The following is a 17308-nucleotide window of genomic DNA, read 5'->3' as shown; positions in this document are numbered from 1 at the left end:
GGCAATCACGAAACAGGTGTTTAGTTGTGCTGTGCTACTGTGGCGCCACGATCTCAACGTAAACGGCTGAAACCTTGATCTCGCAGCCACGCCAATTTTAGTCGAGTTACCTTACAGGCACTCACAGGATATTTTAACACAGTGTTGATTTTAAATAATTCCACTTTGTTCTTCTTAACTTAAGGAATTGCTTATCTGAATTTCACTTTACTCTTCTTTACTTTTGGCTTGAAATTAAGAGTTAATGTTTGAATAGAATTATATTGAAAGTGAATTTTGGTGCGCTAAACATCTTCCTATATGCCCCGATTCTCATGATCTGGTTGGCGACCAACGGGGGCGGGGGGGCTGTCGGCCCCGCCTACACCAGGTGCTGGTCGTCCCGATCAGATTGGCGACCAGCGGGTAGCGACGTCAGCCCTGCCTGCAGCCTCGCAGGTGCTGGTCGTTTAATCATTGACACTTAAAAGGACACCCGGCACGACCATCCGGTGCCGGTTCATTGTTTGTTTGCTGCTTGGTTGCAGCATGCATCGTGTACGTGTTTGTTTAACCTTGGCGGGCTTTTACTTTTGGTCTTCTTTTGCTACTTTGTATTTTTTCCATTCAGATGATTTTGATGTTTTACATTTTGTTCCTGCTGACTTTAATTTAATACAATTTGTCAAACAACCTCCTACTCACTCCTGCCTGCTTTTTGGGATCCGCACCCGCCATCACCACCTCGCAAACCGTGACACCGATAAGCATTACGGCCCTGGGAATTGTTTTTTCAAAGGTGTTGCAGGCATGTAGCGAACGTTTCCCCCAGCAGCATAAGAAAAGTGTGGTTATTAGCTAATACAATACACGGAAATAGCTTATTGCTGTATGCTTATTTCAATAGCTTTTTTTTATTTTTACCGAAGAGGAAATGTGGCACAAATGTACACACCGTGGAGCAATAAATCTGCCATAACACATATTTTTGGTAAAGATGAGACAGCACAGGGAATTAATTTCCATCAGTTGAAATAGGTTCAGCTGTTTAATCTTTAATGTGTGTGTGTTCACCGGGTTACTCCTTGGGCAAAGCTTGTGGTAGGCCAACTTCTGTGATACCTCAGCTCACAAACTTAATTGGTTCCCAAAAAGTATGTGTAAGGCGAAAAGTTCATCTACCGAACATTTTATTTCCCATAAGAAACCATTAAAACTGAGAATAATCCGTTCCCAGGTCCCCATAAAACATAATTTTCTACTAAATAAGCCTTAAAACTACACAAAATGTAAAATAAATGTGCTATTGTATTGTTATGAAAGAAATAAACTGTACAGTATAATCAAGTTGTTTTATTTACCTCTGTGATGGTCAATGTAGTTGCCTCATGACACTATCCCCTGCAAGCTGCTTTTCGTTAATCCAAATCAACAGTTTTTCAACCTCTTCTATTGACCGTTGCTTAGACAACACAGAAACAGCTTTAGCCACACGTAGCAATGGTCAATTTAGCGTAGTGGTACTGGGATGCTAAGTCACACAAACACAGACCTCTGTTTTTTTTATGATCTCTTTCTCATCGACCGTCATTTTCTTTTGTGTCCTCTTCAGCTTCATGCAAGCCTGTGGTGGGGTATTTTTCGGTCTCATAATAGCAAAAGTGGCGGCCCGGTAGTCGAGTGGTTAGCACACCGGCTTCACAGTGCAGAGGTCGCCGGTTCACGTCCCGGTCCGGCCTCCCTGTGTGGAGTTTGCATGTTCTCCCCGGACCCGCGTGGGTTTTCTCTGGGTCCTCCGGTTTCCTCCCACACTCCAAAAATATGCATGGCAGGCAGATTGACCACTCCAAATTGTCCCTAGGTGTGAGTGTGAGAGTGACTGTTGTATGTCTTTGTGTGCCCTGCGATTGGCTGGCAACCAATTCAGGGTGTCCCCCGCCTCGTGCCCGAAGACAGCTGAGATAGGCTCCAGCAACCCCCGCGACCCTAATGAGGAATAAGCGGTACGGAAAATGAGATGAGATGAGATGAGATAATAGCAAAAGTACTCTACCTGATAACAAACCACGTCAGCACTCAAAGAAAGTGTGAAAAACTATTCTGCCAGCCATTTTGGCACTTTGTGGTTTGGTTTGTCCGCCGAAAAGTAGTTCGTTAGCCAAGGCTATATGGTCGCAAATTTAATGTTCGGGAGGCAAAAAGTTCGTGAGCTAAAGCGTTCGTATGTCGATGTATCACTGTATTTTGTGGAAGTATGTTTAATTATTTATGGAAGTATGTTTAATTATAATGCGGTAATGCTCCTGTAACGTTGGTCTCACAAAAAAATACATCAAGTGTTTGTTGCAAGTTGTAAAGTTTTATTTACATTAATTTTAAAAACAATAATTAATGCTTTGGGAGTCAACCAAGTCAGTCTTAGGACAGTGAGATTTGATTAAAAAGCATTTAACATGATTATATTGTCTCTATACGGTGTTTGAGGTCAGGCATGCACTTTATCTTTGTTAGAATATTTGTAAAGCAATTGTTCCTGGTGGGGCAAAATAAAAATGTTTTGTTTTTTTGTGGTGTTAATTCAATAAAGTTGTTATGTCCTGATCAAGATTCAATATAACAAGTTTCCAAGGGTTTTCTGAGAACAAAGTCATGTTTCAATACCACATTTCATGTTAGTGGCAGCTAAGATTGGGTTTTTTTCCAGTCATGGGTGCTTCGTCTTCTGTTTTTTTTTTGTCTGAATGTTTTACTCTGGAACAAAATGAAAAAAACAGATTTATTTTGCTTATTTCCTGAATGTCACCAAATCCTGTTAACTCATTCACTTCCATTCACAAATTTATTTGTGAATTGAAAATATGATATGGAGTGCCATTCCCGAATTTGTTTTATTTTTTTCATGATTGGGTGCCGATAAAGCTCCGGGCATGGCCTCTGGCAATGTTATTTTTCTTTTCCACAAGGTGGCAGCATCAATTTTTTTCATGTTAGCGCATCGTTCCAGCTTCAGTTGTTGTTAAAGCACTATGTAAACCAATATGGATGTATTTCATTGTATTTTGGACAACTTCCCTCATTTCAATCTCATATAACTCCAGACCCTTATCATTTAGGAAATACTGGTAACATCCGACTTACAATCAAATTCCGTTCTGACCAAACGGTCGTAAGTCAAAATGGTCGTAAGTTTAAATCCATTCAAAATGTTGAATAGAGACTCGGGGCCTAAATGGCTCGCAAACTCCCCCTCTCTGGTGCCATCACACAGTCAATTGCTGTGCAAGTGATTGTGAGATGCTGGCTGGCTGGCCAAAATTGGCGTACACGTTGCTGGCCTGCTAGCGTGTTGCGGTGCCAGGCGTAGAATTAAAATTTAAAAAAATAGGGTCTGGAGGTCGTGGTTGTAAGTACGGGTGGTCGTAAGAAGAGTTGGTCGTAAGTCGTATGTTACCTGTAACTCATTGTTTCTGATGAAAGAAGAGAGTCTAAGAGTTCGAACTCTGTATTGGATGTTTATGAAGTCCTAAAACTTAATAAGTGAAATGTATTATTATTATTATTATTATTATTATTATTATTATTATAGTTTTGGGTCCTGGAATTTAAGTGACAATGACAAAAACCCGAGGCACTAGAGTGGACAGATTTTTGCACACTGTCTGGCAGTGAATGAGTTAATATCTTGAGATTAAGGCTTACCCCTAACTGTCAACTTGGTCGAGCACTCTGCTCTCCCCATGGGGTTTTCCGCGACCACCTTGTACTCTCCGGTGTCCTTGGATCCGACCCTCAGTATGAGCAAAGAGCAGACTCCGCAAGTGTTGGAGATGTAGTAATTGGTGTTAGTATTCAGGCTAATGTTGTCGTGCAGCCACGTGACGTGAGGTGCCGGGTCCCCTTTTAAGGCGCAGCTCATGTAGCATTCGTATCCTTGGGGAGCGGTGTGCATTTTCAGCGGGACGAGGAACTTCGGGGGGCACTGGAGGTCGCAGGTTTTGGTTCGTGGCATGCTGACTGTGAACTTCTCTGAAGACAAGCGGGGATGGGAATGATCTCAAATGTTGTTGTTGCACAAAAACCTGCGAACGTAATACTAATACTAATACTAATACTAATAATAATAAATTTCATTCATAAGCGCCTTTCAAAACTCCCAAGATCACTTTACAGTAACAGGATAAGTTTTTCTTTGGGTGAGCAGCGACAGCCACACGCGCCAGCGTTCACTCAATTGCATTTTCTGTGTAGCTCTCTCTCTTGGTTCTATTTATAATTTTATGTTATTTATTGCATTGTATTTGTGATTATATTTTATTTATTATAGTACCTATGCTTGTCTGTGACTGTTAAGTGTCCTTGAGAGCTTTGAAAGGCGCTTAAAATGTAATGTATTATTATTATTATTAAAGCTAGGTAGCTAACTAATAGAGAGCTAATAGATAGTTAGCTAGATCACTAGCCAGATCCCTAATAGATAGTGAGATAGGTAGCCAGCATTAGCTAGATAGCTAATAGATATAGCTAGCTAGCTCGATGGATAGATAGCTCGATAGCTAGCTAGCTCGATAGACAGATAGATAGATAGCTCATTTGTAGTTTGTTAGTTAGCTACATAGCTAATAGTGTGTTCGCTAGCTAGATAGCTCGCTAGATAGCTAGATAGAACGTACATACCTTTCTTGACTGGTAAGAGCCATTTTGGTGATTCGATGGGTTTAGAGGAGCCCATATCATTTTTGGCATAGACACGGAATCGGTACTCTCTGCCTGGCATGATGTTGCAGGCTGTGAACTTATTGTTGAAAATGTGATCTGCCACCGTGTTCCAAGTTCGTTTGCTGGAGTCTCTCTTCATCACCATGTAATGCAACCTGTCGTCACGTTTTTCATCTGGAGAAGGCACCCACGAAATGGTCACCGTGCCCGGCACGTTCTCTTCTATTTCTACTGGGCCCGGTGGCTTTGGCTCATCTACAATTTCAAAGAAAATAGATAGTTTTATCAATGATTTTACTGGAAGAGGCCTCACTGAATCCTCAACAGTGAAGCGACGATTTCAAAGTCTTAACATTTAGGGATTTAGATCATAAAGTCGCATATATTATATTTGTCCATTATGTCTGTGTAAGCTCTTAGTCATACAGGTGTGGTCCATCGGTGAAAAGGTTTCTTCAGCTGTCATCTGTACTTCTTTGAAGGTGTCGTACAATGAGGTTAAAATCGCCGAGCAAGAAAATAGATGGTTTGAAAGGGGAGTTAAAGAAGGTATTTTCATAAAACAGCAAACTCCTTCATTAAATTGCCATGTGGGGTACGGGGGTTGCCGCCACGACAGGCACCAACCACCTTACGGCTACAACTCCGATTTGCCGCCTCAGCAAGGGAGGTACGGAACATGGTCCATTCGGACTCAATGTTCCCCACCTCCCCCAGGACATGTGTAAAGTTCTGCCGGAGGTGGGAGTTGAAACTCCTTCTGACAGGGGGATTCCGCCAGACGTTCCCAACAAACCCTCACAACACGTTTGGGTCTTCCAGGTCGGACTGGCATCTTCCACCCCCCCCCCCCCCATGAGGCCGCAAATCCGATGATACAACTGTAAAGTCAATCCCCCGACCATCCTAGTGCTGCATTCTTGACCAATCACGTGGGTTTAACCGAAGACGCCATTTTGTTTTTGGGAGAACGGCCTCACTCTCTCTCTGTCTGTAACCCCCACCCCGTCACTGCTGCATTCTTGACCAATCACGTGGCTTGAACCGAAGACTGTGGGAGGGGAATAGAGGACAAAACAGTCAGCCACCATTTTCTTGTTAGGAGAACGGCCTCGTTCGCGAACGACACATCACTCATTGTGGCAGCTACATGTGTACCCCGCAAAATAGTTCGTATGCCACGGTAAAATTTTCATAAATGTAACGTTCGGAAACCTAAAAGTTTGTAAGTTCGTAACTGAGGTATCACTGTACATAAATTAGTGCTTGACTGCATAGACTGACCTCAGTTCACACTGGTGCTCGATCTTCAATTCTGTGTAGCCTTTGCTAACTGCTAACCAACAGTATATTTCACCACCAAAGTAAAATAATTCCGTCAAACCACAATCACATTCGCATCTCATAGCTGTCGTAGAAACAGAACGCCGCCATGACACCTTATGATGCACTGACCTGTGACTCTTATTTCAATACTGAACGTTTCCTGACCCACAATGTTTTTGACAACGATGGTGTAGACGCCGGAGTCCGAGCGTTCGGCAGAGGGAATGAAGAGCTGCGACGTCCCTTCGGCATTGCTAATGGTCACCTTTTTAGTGACCGGCACGTCATCTTTCAGCCATGTGACCTCCGGCCAAGGGGAGGCCTGCAGGCGATATAAAATGATGGAGTCATTCCTGCTTTTCATCATCTGGATCGCCTTCATTTCTTCAGACATTTACCTCAAAGTTCATTGTGAAACGTGCTGAATTTCCGGCTTGCACTACGATGAAACTCTTAATTTTGGTGTCGGTGAAGCGAGGCCTCACTAGGGACAAAACAACCCAGATTTGTCTGTGTTAGCTCTCTGTCGTACAGGAGTGGTCCATCGATGAAAAGGTTTCTTACGCGGTCATCTGTACTTCTTTGAAGGTGTCAGACGTTCTGCTTCTTATCCAAGAGGCTTCGTCAGCGAACGAAAGTCTTTTGCTGGTAGGTTCGGCCCTATATATATCCCTACTGTCCAGATGTGGCAGTGCCAGACTCTGCTATGATTGGTCCCTGCTCTCAGGTTGGGGGAGCAGAGGACTACTCCCTGCGGCGACATTGATTACTTTTATTGTCCTGACTGACTACTTCTATTTCTTCTTAAATGGGGCAATCAGGCCAGTCATATACCTCATACTCAGGCAGGACAATAGAAGTAGCAGAGTCTCGCACCGCCACGTCTGGACAGCAGGGATATATATATATAGCGCCGAAACTACCAGCAAAAGACTGATTCGCGAACGAAGCGTCTTGGATAAGAAGCGAAACGTCCGACACCTTCAAAGAAGTACAGATGAAAGCTGAAGAAACCTTTTCATCGATGAACCCAGATGTTGTATTGTTTTTATAATACACACAATTGTCTGCATTCGTTGAAGCAGACGCTGAGCTTTGAACCAGTCCAGCAAAGGGGAAATAATAGTAACTCACCAGGAGGTGGCATAGCAAGGATATAGTTATTCAATTCTTGGGGTTCTCCCTCTCCTCCATCGTTGACAGCGATCACTCTCACCCAGTACATGGCCATTGACTTCATGTTTTTCACAGTGAAGAAATTTGTTGTGACTAAATTGGAATTGCAACGAGTCCATTCCGTGTTCTCCGCGGGACGGATTTCCACAAAGTATCCTTTGGCTTCGTCCTCAACGCCTTCAATGTCCTTGGGTTTTATCCAAGACAGACATAGGGTTGTGTAGCTGGAGTCGGTCACCTTGAAATCGATGACTTTTCCGGGAGGTTCTGAAAAGTGTGGTTCATTAATCAATATGACTAAGTCAGGATTGACTTTGCAACATAACAATGTAAAATTACAAGTTACCGCCTACTTTTGGGATCTCTCGCAAAGACAAAATCTGATGGTGTGCTGAATTCACCAGCTCCGGAGTTATTTACAGCTGCCACACGAAATTCGTATTCCATTCCTTCTACCACATCTTTAACAGCAAAGCCTTTGGCTGTGTTGGTGAAAAACAACAATTCAAATAAATCATCATCATTCTCACCAAGCAAGCACAATTGATATGACTCAAGGACATACAAACTAACCTCGGATCATCTCTTCTGGCGGGTTAACTTGACCCCAGAGGTTGCTTCCCTTTTTGCGTTTTTCAAGGTTGTATCCGAGAATATTGGTGCCGCCTGTGTTGGCGGGAGGCGACCAGGAGAGGTTGATGCAGTCCTTGAAGGCACTGACAACCTTTGGTGTTGATGGAGGTCCAGGGTATGCTGCATACACAACCAATTGTCATCTGTTTGAAATCTTGGAGGTTTTTGTTTTACACCAAAAGGACACAATATAGAATTGTCTTTGTTTTTGTTGTATGGAGCGTCTCATATCTAAGAATGCTGTCTTTTTGGCACTATCCGGTGCTTCGGAATACAAGGCATACATTGAATGAATGGCCGATTTTAACTCACAAATTTATACACAATTTTATTCAGGAATGGAAAATATGACGTAGAGCGCCATTCCCGAATTTGTTCGGGTTTTGTTTTTTCTTGTTTCTTTTTTCTCAGCCTCTGGCAATGTTTTTTTTCCTTCCACAAGGGGCAGCATTTCCCCTTTTTCCATATTAGCGCTTTGGTCCAGCTTCAGCTGTTGTTAAAGAACAAAAGACATCACTTTTTTGTTTCCTAACTGACATCAGAAAAACGTTTTATAGCATCTAAAATCCCCAAACACGCAGTATGATATTTTTAGTCAAATGCAAAACACCAATAAAAATGACTTAAAGTGTACAAAAACTACTTCAAATTGAAAACTAGAAGTGGCCAGTTTCAGATGTCACGCCAAGACGTCTTGCATCGCTGGAGAATAAAAACAATAGTTTCAGATTCGGAAAACATGCTTTCTTGTTACTCATCCAGATATGAATATGATTCAAATATAAGCATATTCTCCGAATTTGAAGCCATTGTTTTGATTCTCCAACAATGCAAGACGTCTTGGTGTGACGTCACAAACTGGGGGCGGGACTTTCTGAAAACGGCCAATTCGCAGCTCAATTTTTTGCAGATTTTGGACACTTTAAGTCATTTTTATTGGTGTTTTGCATTTGAATAAAAAGATCATACTGCGTGTTTTGGGTATTTTAGATGCTATAAAACGTTTTTCTGATGTCAGTTAAAAACAAAAAAGTGACGTTGGTTGCCCTTTAAAGCGCAACATAAACCAATGTGTATGTATTGCATGATATTTTGGACAGACACCCTCATTTCAGGCTTAGATAACTCCAGACCCATATAATTTAGGAATTAACTCTTTGTCTGAAGAAAGAAGAGAGTCTAAGTTTTTTTATGCTGTATTGAATCTTTATGTCATCCTAAAACTCAATATTCTGTGGGTCCTGGAATTTGAGTGACGATGACAAAAACCCTGCCACTGGAGTGGACAAATCTAGGTCCGTGTGGCAGTAAATTAGTTAACTGTTTTCATGTATTGAGCGCACCACAATACCAGAGTCATATAATATAAGCCATGATAGTGGCTGATGTTGCCTTATGCATCCACTAGGTGAAGGTACACTGAAGGGAATACAATATAATACAATACATCTTTATTTACAAAGCACTTTCAAAACCGCCGCAACTGTAACTGGGCTTTGCAGAACATTTAAAAAATCATTCAAGAAAGCAGAATATTGCTCCATTTTGTGTTTTTTTTTTCTGTGGGTGAGCAGCGGCAGCCAGACGTGCCAGCGTTCACTCAACCCGGAAGTAACACACACACACACACACACACACACACACACACACACACACACACACACACACACACACACACACACACACACACACACACACACAGTGACCATTACAATTCCAGTGCATAGGCTACATTTGTGATTATGTATTCAATACGCTCAAAATGGCATTGGTTTTACCTTTGGTCCCAGCTTGAATGTCCTCCGTTTCCATCAGCTCGCTGGTTCCCATTTCAGTTTCCACTCTGATGCGGTAGCAGTACCTGCGACCGTGATCTACGTCTAAGTCGCGGTATTTAGCCAGTGGACCGATGGGCCCAACTTTTTTCCAGGTGTTGCGGCCGATCTGTTGCCTCTCGAGGATATAGTTGTCTATTTTGCAGCCGCCGCAATCTTTCGGTGGTCGCCATTTTATCTCAACTGCAGAGGAGGAAGCTTCAACAACCTCCACTGGCCCCATCGGGGGAGTTGGTTTATCTGTTAAGCAACAATTAGAAGAGTGAAATATTCAGTGCTGTTCGACAATACAGTGATACCTCAGCTTACGAACGCTTTAGCTCACTAACCTTTCGCCTTACAAACAATAAATTCGCGAGCATATAGTCTTGGCTGACCAACTAGTTTTTGGCGGTCAAACCAAACCACACAGGTGGCCAGCGGACTAGTTTTTGTCACCCATTTTCGGTGAGCGCAGACGTGGTTTGTTATCAAGTGGAGTACTTTTGCTATTATGGGACGGAAAAAGACCCCACCGCAGGCTAGTTTGAAGCCGAAGAGGACACAAAAGAAAATTACGGTCAAGCATTATTATTATCGCTGAGAAAGCACGGCAACTTCACTTGGATATCATCAAGAGGAAACTACATCAACGATCATCACAAAGGTAAATAAAATGACTTTATTACATAGTACAGTTTATTTCTTTAATACAATACAATATCACATTTATTATACATAAAATAATTTTGTGTAGTTTTAAGGCTTATTTAGTAGAAAATTGTGTTTTATGGGGACCTGGGAACGGATTATTCTCATTTTTAATGGTTTCTTATGGGAAATAAATGTTCGGCAGACAAACTTTTCGCCTTACACACACTTTCTGGGAACCAATTAAATTTGTGAGCTGAGGTATCACTGTACATTGGAATCTCCAAAGTCTAACGCCCCAAAAGCTGAACAGTTTGGAGTAGTTTGACTTACATACCTAGAACAATCAGTTCCGTTAAGGCCTCAGCAGTCCCAAACTCATTTTTAAGCTTCAACTTGACTTCCCCGCTGTCCTTGCGCTGCAGCTTGATCAGGAGAAGACGAGTGGAGCCGTCCGATGTCTCCAGCTTGATATTGGCCTCATCCGAAAGCTCTTCCCCTTCAAGGAACCACTGAACTTTGATGGGCTCTCGTCCCATGTATGAGAGCTTGAAGGTTGCTTTGTGTCCCTTTTTCACAGTGATAGGTGTGATAAAGGTTTTTAGTTCCTCCGCATCAAATCTTGGTGGATCTAAATATGAAGAAATACAAATTGTCAATAGATATTTTCAGCACTGTATCAATCTTATTTCTTTGAAAAGAACATCTGACATAATGCGAGAACATGACTTCAGAATGTACCTTCAACAACAACCAAGGCCTCTGTCTTTCGTCCATCCGCCTCAAACTTATATTTTCCAGAAAATTCCTCTGGGACTTTGTGAAGTTTTAGCTTATGGTAGCTTCCTTCTTTTATGATGGTCATACCCTCATTGGACTTAATCTAGAAGCAAAAAAATCAAATCTGAAGTGGATTTAAAGTAAATAAATAAACAGACAAATACAAGACTCATGTACCTCTTCCCCATCTTTATACCAGATCCCCTCACAGTCCTCGCTGCTGAGTTTACACACGAGTTCCGCGTCTTCCCCAATAATGGCTTTGCAGTCGGAAAGACCGGCGAGGAAGTGAACGCCCGGGTCTGAGGATTATTCAACTGGCAAATTAGTGAAAACAAAACAATAGCTGCAAGCTATCAGCACATTGTGTTTATTTCTCTAAAATGGACACCAAAGAGGTATTAATGCACATTTGAGCACACTTATTACTTGGGTTGTGAACTATTTTCCTTTTTGTTTTGATCTAGATATTCTTGAATTTAAGTTTTTGTGTATTTGAAGAGACGTCTATGTGCCATTGTTTACTTTCAGAGTAGCCGTCTCCAACTTGCTTCTTTTCATGAAAATCAGAAAATATGATTATGTCTTCTCTGTGCAAAAGAAACAGTTCAAGAGGTGGCTGAATTGTCCTCCGTCTTGAAATACTCCAAGGGCATGTTCGCAAACAGCCGTTCCAGCTTCCAGTCCAAAGATTTCATACAGAGTGGCGTTTATTGTGTTCATTTAAGCGATTGCCCTCAAAGCACTGACTCAGTTAAGATGTGGAAAGCAAGCGGGAGCGTTAACAGAAATGCACACGGAGCACAAATGCACCTACGCTGTCTTGCCAACACAGCAAATATGAGATGGAGGTGGAAACACATACACACCAAACAGTACGTTACCTCCCAGGTCGTCAGGTCTAATTAAGACGCAGATGCATTGCGTGCCGCACGCCAGACCCCAATATGTTTCCGTTCATTTGTCTATTAAGGTATGGAGTACCCTCGCAAGTGCATCCAATTTGATTAGCATATCACCAAGGCAACTCAAAGGTGAATTGCACTCCTGTCGAGAAACAATGACTGCGGGAAAAAAGTCATTTATTCAATTAGAGTTTTCGTACAAGCGAGATGTAAAGTCACAAAAAACATTTAAAGTCATTTTCTTATGAAATGACTTCCTCATTAAAATACAAAAAGTACTTTCCCCATGCGGAAGCTAATGCAAGCACGCGCCATCTTACCAATGATTGTCTCCTCGATCAGCGGGCCTTGCCTTATTCTGACACGCTTGCCAGCTGTCGGCTGTTGTTCCTCATCGTCACTGTCATCATCACTTCCTGCATGGTCCAGTGCCAATAAATCACAATTAGGGTTTTTGTTTTGCTTTTCGGTGACATCGTGGCGTGTCCCATCGATCCTGGGTGTCTAATTGAGTGATGAGTATGCATCAACACGTAATGTCAACAACACTTGCAACAATGACATTCCGGAGAAGTGCATTGGCAATGCAAACACCACAGAGTTAGTTGGTGATACCTCAGCTGACGAACGCTTTAGCGCACGAACTTTTTGCCTCATGAACATTAAATTCGCGAGAATATAGTCTTGGCTGATGAACTAGTTTTCAGCGGACGAACCAAACCACACAGCGCCACGGTGGCTGGCGGAATAGTTTTCTACACCCACTTTCTTTGACTGCAGATGTGGTTTGTTATTGAGTAAAGTACTGTTGCTATTATGGGACCGAAAAAGACCCAAACACAGGCTAGTGTTAAGCCAAAGAGGACACAAAAGAAGATTACGGTCGAGCAGAAGACGGAGATCATTGAAAAACACGAACAAGGTGTGCGTTTGTATGACTTAGCGTCCCAGTACCAGTATGCTAAGTCGATCATTGCTACGTGTGGCTGAGTGTGTTTCTGTGGTGTCTAAGCAATGGTCTCAGGCAATAAAAGAGGTTGAAAAACATCTGTTGATTTGGATAAACGGAAAGCAGCTGGCAGGGGACAGTATGAGCGAGGGTATTATCGCCGAGAAAGCACAGTAACTTCACTTGGATATCATCAAGAGGCAACTACATCAACGACCGTCACAAAGGTCAATAAAACAACTTTATTATATAGTACAGTTTATTTCTTTAATTACAATACAATAGCAGATTTATTATATATAAATAAAGGTATATTTGTGTAGTTTTAAGGCTTATTTAGTAGAAAATAATGTTTTATGGGGACCTGGGAACAGCTTGTTCTCATTTTTAATGGTTTCTTATGGGACATAAATGTTTATTTCTTTAATAACAATACAATAGCACAGGGGTCGGGAATATATGGCTCGCGAGCCATATCTGGTTCTTCGATAAAACTAAATACATATTCTCGCTTTTTCGCTGTTCATTTCCTGTTGGGGCTGCAGTTGGCAGAAAGCGCAATTTTGATTGGATCACACTGAGCGAGGTTTTTGGAAAGCGCAATTTTGATTGGATGATACTAGCCGTCATGTTGAAAGAGGTAAACGAGTAAAACAAATGACGAGTACACTTCAGCTTGACTGCACCGGAGGATTCGTCTTTGCGGAGAGAAAAGGTTCTGATTCTAATTTGCAATGAAACAATACCATTGATGAAACAGTCGATTGTCAGTGGCATTTTAACAAGCCCCATGCTAACGTTAGCATCAATATACTTCTGCAAGAGACAGCAGAAGGCTAGCAGGCTAGCTAGTGGTAACTTCGTCTATGGACCCAGGAGGTTGACTTTCATTGCGATCGTTTGGCTAGATTTTTACCAATCATGAGGAACGGAAAACCATGCATGTTAACGGTGGGTACTATCACTAAGTTATTTTAAATAATACATTCTGACATTTTGTTGAAAAGTGGCCGCGCATGCGTGTTTGCATGCGTGTTTGCGTCCGTGTATGTTTGTGTGTGCGCGCGTGTGTGCGGCTCTCATTGAATAACATTTCTAAATATTTTACTTTTATGGCTCTCTTAGTCAAAAACGTTCACGACTCCTGCAATAGCACATTATTATCAATAAAATAAGGTAGATTTTGTGTAGTTTAAAGGCTTATTTGTTCGAAAATTATGTTTTATGGGAGCCTGGGAACGGATTATTCTCATTTTTATGGTTTCTTATGGGAAATAAATGTTTGGAAGACAAACTTTTCACCTTACACTTTCTGTGAACCAAGTCAGTTCATGAGCTGAGGTATCACTGTATAAGACAATACAATACAATAAATACAGTAAAGTCTCGTTATATCGATATTCAAGGGAGTCCGAAAAAATATCGATATAACCGGGACTATCGATATATCCGACCCTGTTTGCATGTAATTTTCTCCGTGCGTGCATAGAAATAGTATCGATATAACCGGGACTATCGATATATCCGATATCGATATAACGAGACTTTACTGTATTTATTAATATAGTGCTTTAACAACAGCTGAAGCTGCAACAAAGTCCTTAGCATGGACAGCTATCAAATACAGGAAAATAAAGCAGTCACAGAGAAAGTAGAAAGCACCAGGGACTGAAACCAAGATCAAGTCAGAATCATGCCGAGTCGAATGCCAAAGAGTATAAGCGAGTTTTGAGGTCAAATATTTTAGCGGGTATGAAATTTATCTTCAGATATTTCTTACCAACAGCAGCGGCTTCGGGGTCCACAGTTTTCACTTTTTTCCCACATATTTCACTTTTTTGCTTTACTGCCGTTTCCGCACCGAGATCATTTCCTATTGGTGATAGTAAATGACAGCTTTATGAAGAAACTATGTTCTCATATCTGTTATGAATATGCATTTTGTTTAAAAGGAGGCTTCCAGCATACATTAAACTGTTCAGCTCAATTAGCAACATATCTATTTCTAAAGGGATTTTTGGAAATATCCATTTCATCTAGAATCAGGTGAGTGGGTTTTCATCTTTAACCACTTCTATCTTAAAATTACCTGAGACCTTCAAATTTAACTTTGTAGACCTTGCATTTTCTATCTAATAAATTTAGGGCTGCATTTATCGCAAGCTTTTTCATTCTTAAATAATTTACTGGCCATTAAAATTGTCTACAGTATGCCACCTTAGATGTTTCTAACCGATAGCAGTGGTTTTATTTACAGTGTTGTCTGCAATATGGGTCACCAACACTGTGAGATGGCCCAACACCCGCCCAAACCCTCCTAAAATAATAAATACATAAATAAATAACTTAGATTTTTGATTCTCTTGACATGATTGTTTCTTACTTGCAATAATCAATGCCAGCTGGACGCAGAGCATACTTTGGTGGTTAATATTTGTCCTCACATCTGTTATTAAAATGCACTGTGACTCACAATCACAAAGGATACTTACCTGCACCTTGTAACCGGGCAAAAGCTGAAATCATTTGCCGTTTTGCATTTGATCATATTTTCAGAGGGTGAAAAATCAATCAAGCTTGAGCGACACTTGATTGATATTTTCTTCTCTGTTAAATATGTGTATATGTATTGGACATGGATTGTCTTTTTCTAATAATGCTGAAAATCCATGAAAAAGCAGACCGTATTAAAAGATCAGTAACACCATTAAGCAGGAGAAAAAATACAACTTCAACCACAACATGAAATACACATTGACAGGCTCTTCAAAAAATGTACTGCATTTTATAAAAATAGGAATAAAACTATGAGTTCATTCTCTGTTTTTATTCATTTATGTATTTATTTATTTATGATATCAGATTTGTAAAAATGGGAAAGTTTAATGTTTTATTTCATGTCATTATTGCTATTTTTTTTTCTTCTTCTATTTTTGGCAAGTGAAGACCGACAGAAACTAGAAATGAAAAGTTGTTTTCTGTGTTGGGCTATGCAGGAAATGTAAAACAAGAGCTTGCAGACTCCAATTTAGAGAAAATTCAGTAAAGGCAGATGAATTGAATAGCAGTTTTGGACATGGCGCAAAAAAAATTGGTCCTTATGTTTTGTATTTATTTTTATTAGTTTGAATATATTGATATTCGTAAAAAAAAATGCCTGCATATTTATGATAAAGATTCCACAAATTCATCTATCTATAGCTATATAGCTATCCAGCTATCAAACTAGCTACAGTATCTATCTATAGTAAATAGCTATCCAGCTATCTAGCTAGCGACTGTATCTATCTATCTATCTATCTCTATCTCGCTATCTAGCTAGCTACAGTATCTATCTATCTATAGCTATCCCGTTATCTAGCTACAGTGTCTATCTATAGCTATATAACTATCCAGCTAGCTACAGTATCTATTTATAGCTATATAGCTATCCAGCTGTCTGGCTATCAAGCTAGCTACACTATCCATCTATCTATAGCTATACTGCTATCCAGCTATCTAGCAAGCTACAGTATCTATTATCTTATTTATTATTCAATCCAATTCGAACCATTTATTTTTTCATTGATGTAATGATGAGTTTTGAAATTACATGTTTTTTTTAGTTTTGGTAAGGTTTAAATAATGTATTTAGTCAATGAGGCGTCCATTGACCATTATTTTTTCCATTTTATTTTTTCCTACCACCTGTTACTGTGGCTTACATTTCCTCAGACAAACTAACTTTGTTAGCCAAGGAGATGAAGTGACTCAGATATCAATATTATAAAATAAATATATATTTTACTGTAAAAATGAATCTATAAAATGAATCACCAACAATATCGTACTTACCTTTAACTTTATCTTGTATAGAGGGACGATCTCCATCTGTTACTTTATCTACCTCAACTGATTCAATAAATAAGGAATTTTGCCCAGCTTCTTCATTGTCTTCGCTCAGTTTTCCAAAGTCCTCGTGTGCACCATCTTGAAGGTTTGCAGAGTCTTCCGATCTGACTTCGGCCTTCTTAGCCTTGGCAGCCGCTTTGGCAGCAGACTTGCTTTCGGCAGACCGCTTTTTCGCCTCTAGCCGGGCGGCTTCATCAGCAGCGTCCCGCTCCGATTGAGCCTTCTTGGCAATTTCCAACCTCTCCTCCATTTCTTTCTGGTACTTTTCCTGCTGCTCCTTGGCGATCTTCAGCAAGTCTGCATCATCACCCAATCCAGCAATGGTGTTTTTCCGAGCGGCTTTCTTCCCTTTGCTGCTCGCTTCTTTATCCACTAGGCGAATAAAACATTAATATAATATAAATACAGGGTGACCCAAAAAGATGCATACCCATGAAAATATCAATTGTGGCTTTGATTAAAAAGCTACTTATTTCAAATTACAAACA

The 17308-nt window shown here is 40.8% G+C and overlaps 1 protein-coding gene across 3 annotated transcripts in view; it reads right to left on the bottom strand.

Annotated features, from left to right (window-relative positions):
• Positions 1-2299: 2299 nt before the first annotated feature.
• The window catches only part of LOC148890615 (immunoglobulin-like and fibronectin type III domain-containing protein 1), a 33081-nt gene continuing 18072 nt past the window's right edge, over positions 2300-17308 (bottom strand). For 2 of the 3 annotated variants that reach the window (XM_089010265.1, XM_089010267.1), the window contains 15 exons: positions 16764-17192; positions 14710-14802; positions 12301-12396; positions 11253-11377; positions 11037-11178; positions 10633-10926; positions 9609-9905; positions 7771-7950; positions 7551-7679; positions 7156-7464; positions 6420-6505; positions 6151-6343; positions 4654-4950; positions 3679-4005; positions 2300-2730 (listed from right to left, as the gene is read on the bottom strand). In XM_089010265.1, the coding sequence (XP_088866391.1) occupies positions 2726-2730; positions 3679-4005; positions 4654-4950; positions 6151-6343; positions 6420-6505; positions 7156-7464; positions 7551-7679; positions 7771-7950; positions 9609-9905; positions 10633-10926; positions 11037-11178; positions 11253-11377; positions 12301-12396; positions 14710-14802; positions 16764-17192 (3002 nt within the window). In that variant the 3' untranslated portion in view covers positions 2300-2725. The remainder of the gene's footprint in view (positions 2731-3678; positions 4006-4653; positions 4951-6150; positions 6344-6419; positions 6506-7155; positions 7465-7550; positions 7680-7770; positions 7951-9608; positions 9906-10632; positions 10927-11036; positions 11179-11252; positions 11378-12300; positions 12397-14709; positions 14803-16763; positions 17193-17308) is intronic. The other variant, XM_089010266.1, reaches the window with a different exon arrangement.

Source organism: Hippocampus bargibanti, linkage group LG12 (assembly GCF_051943395.1).
Source record: "Hippocampus bargibanti isolate YZ-2025 linkage group LG12, ASM5194339v1, whole genome shotgun sequence".
Classification (NCBI taxonomy): Eukaryota; Metazoa; Chordata; class Actinopteri; order Syngnathiformes; family Syngnathidae; genus Hippocampus; species Hippocampus bargibanti.
Note: the sequence above shows the minus strand (reverse complement) of the source record. Positions and strands in the feature narration are given on the sequence as shown.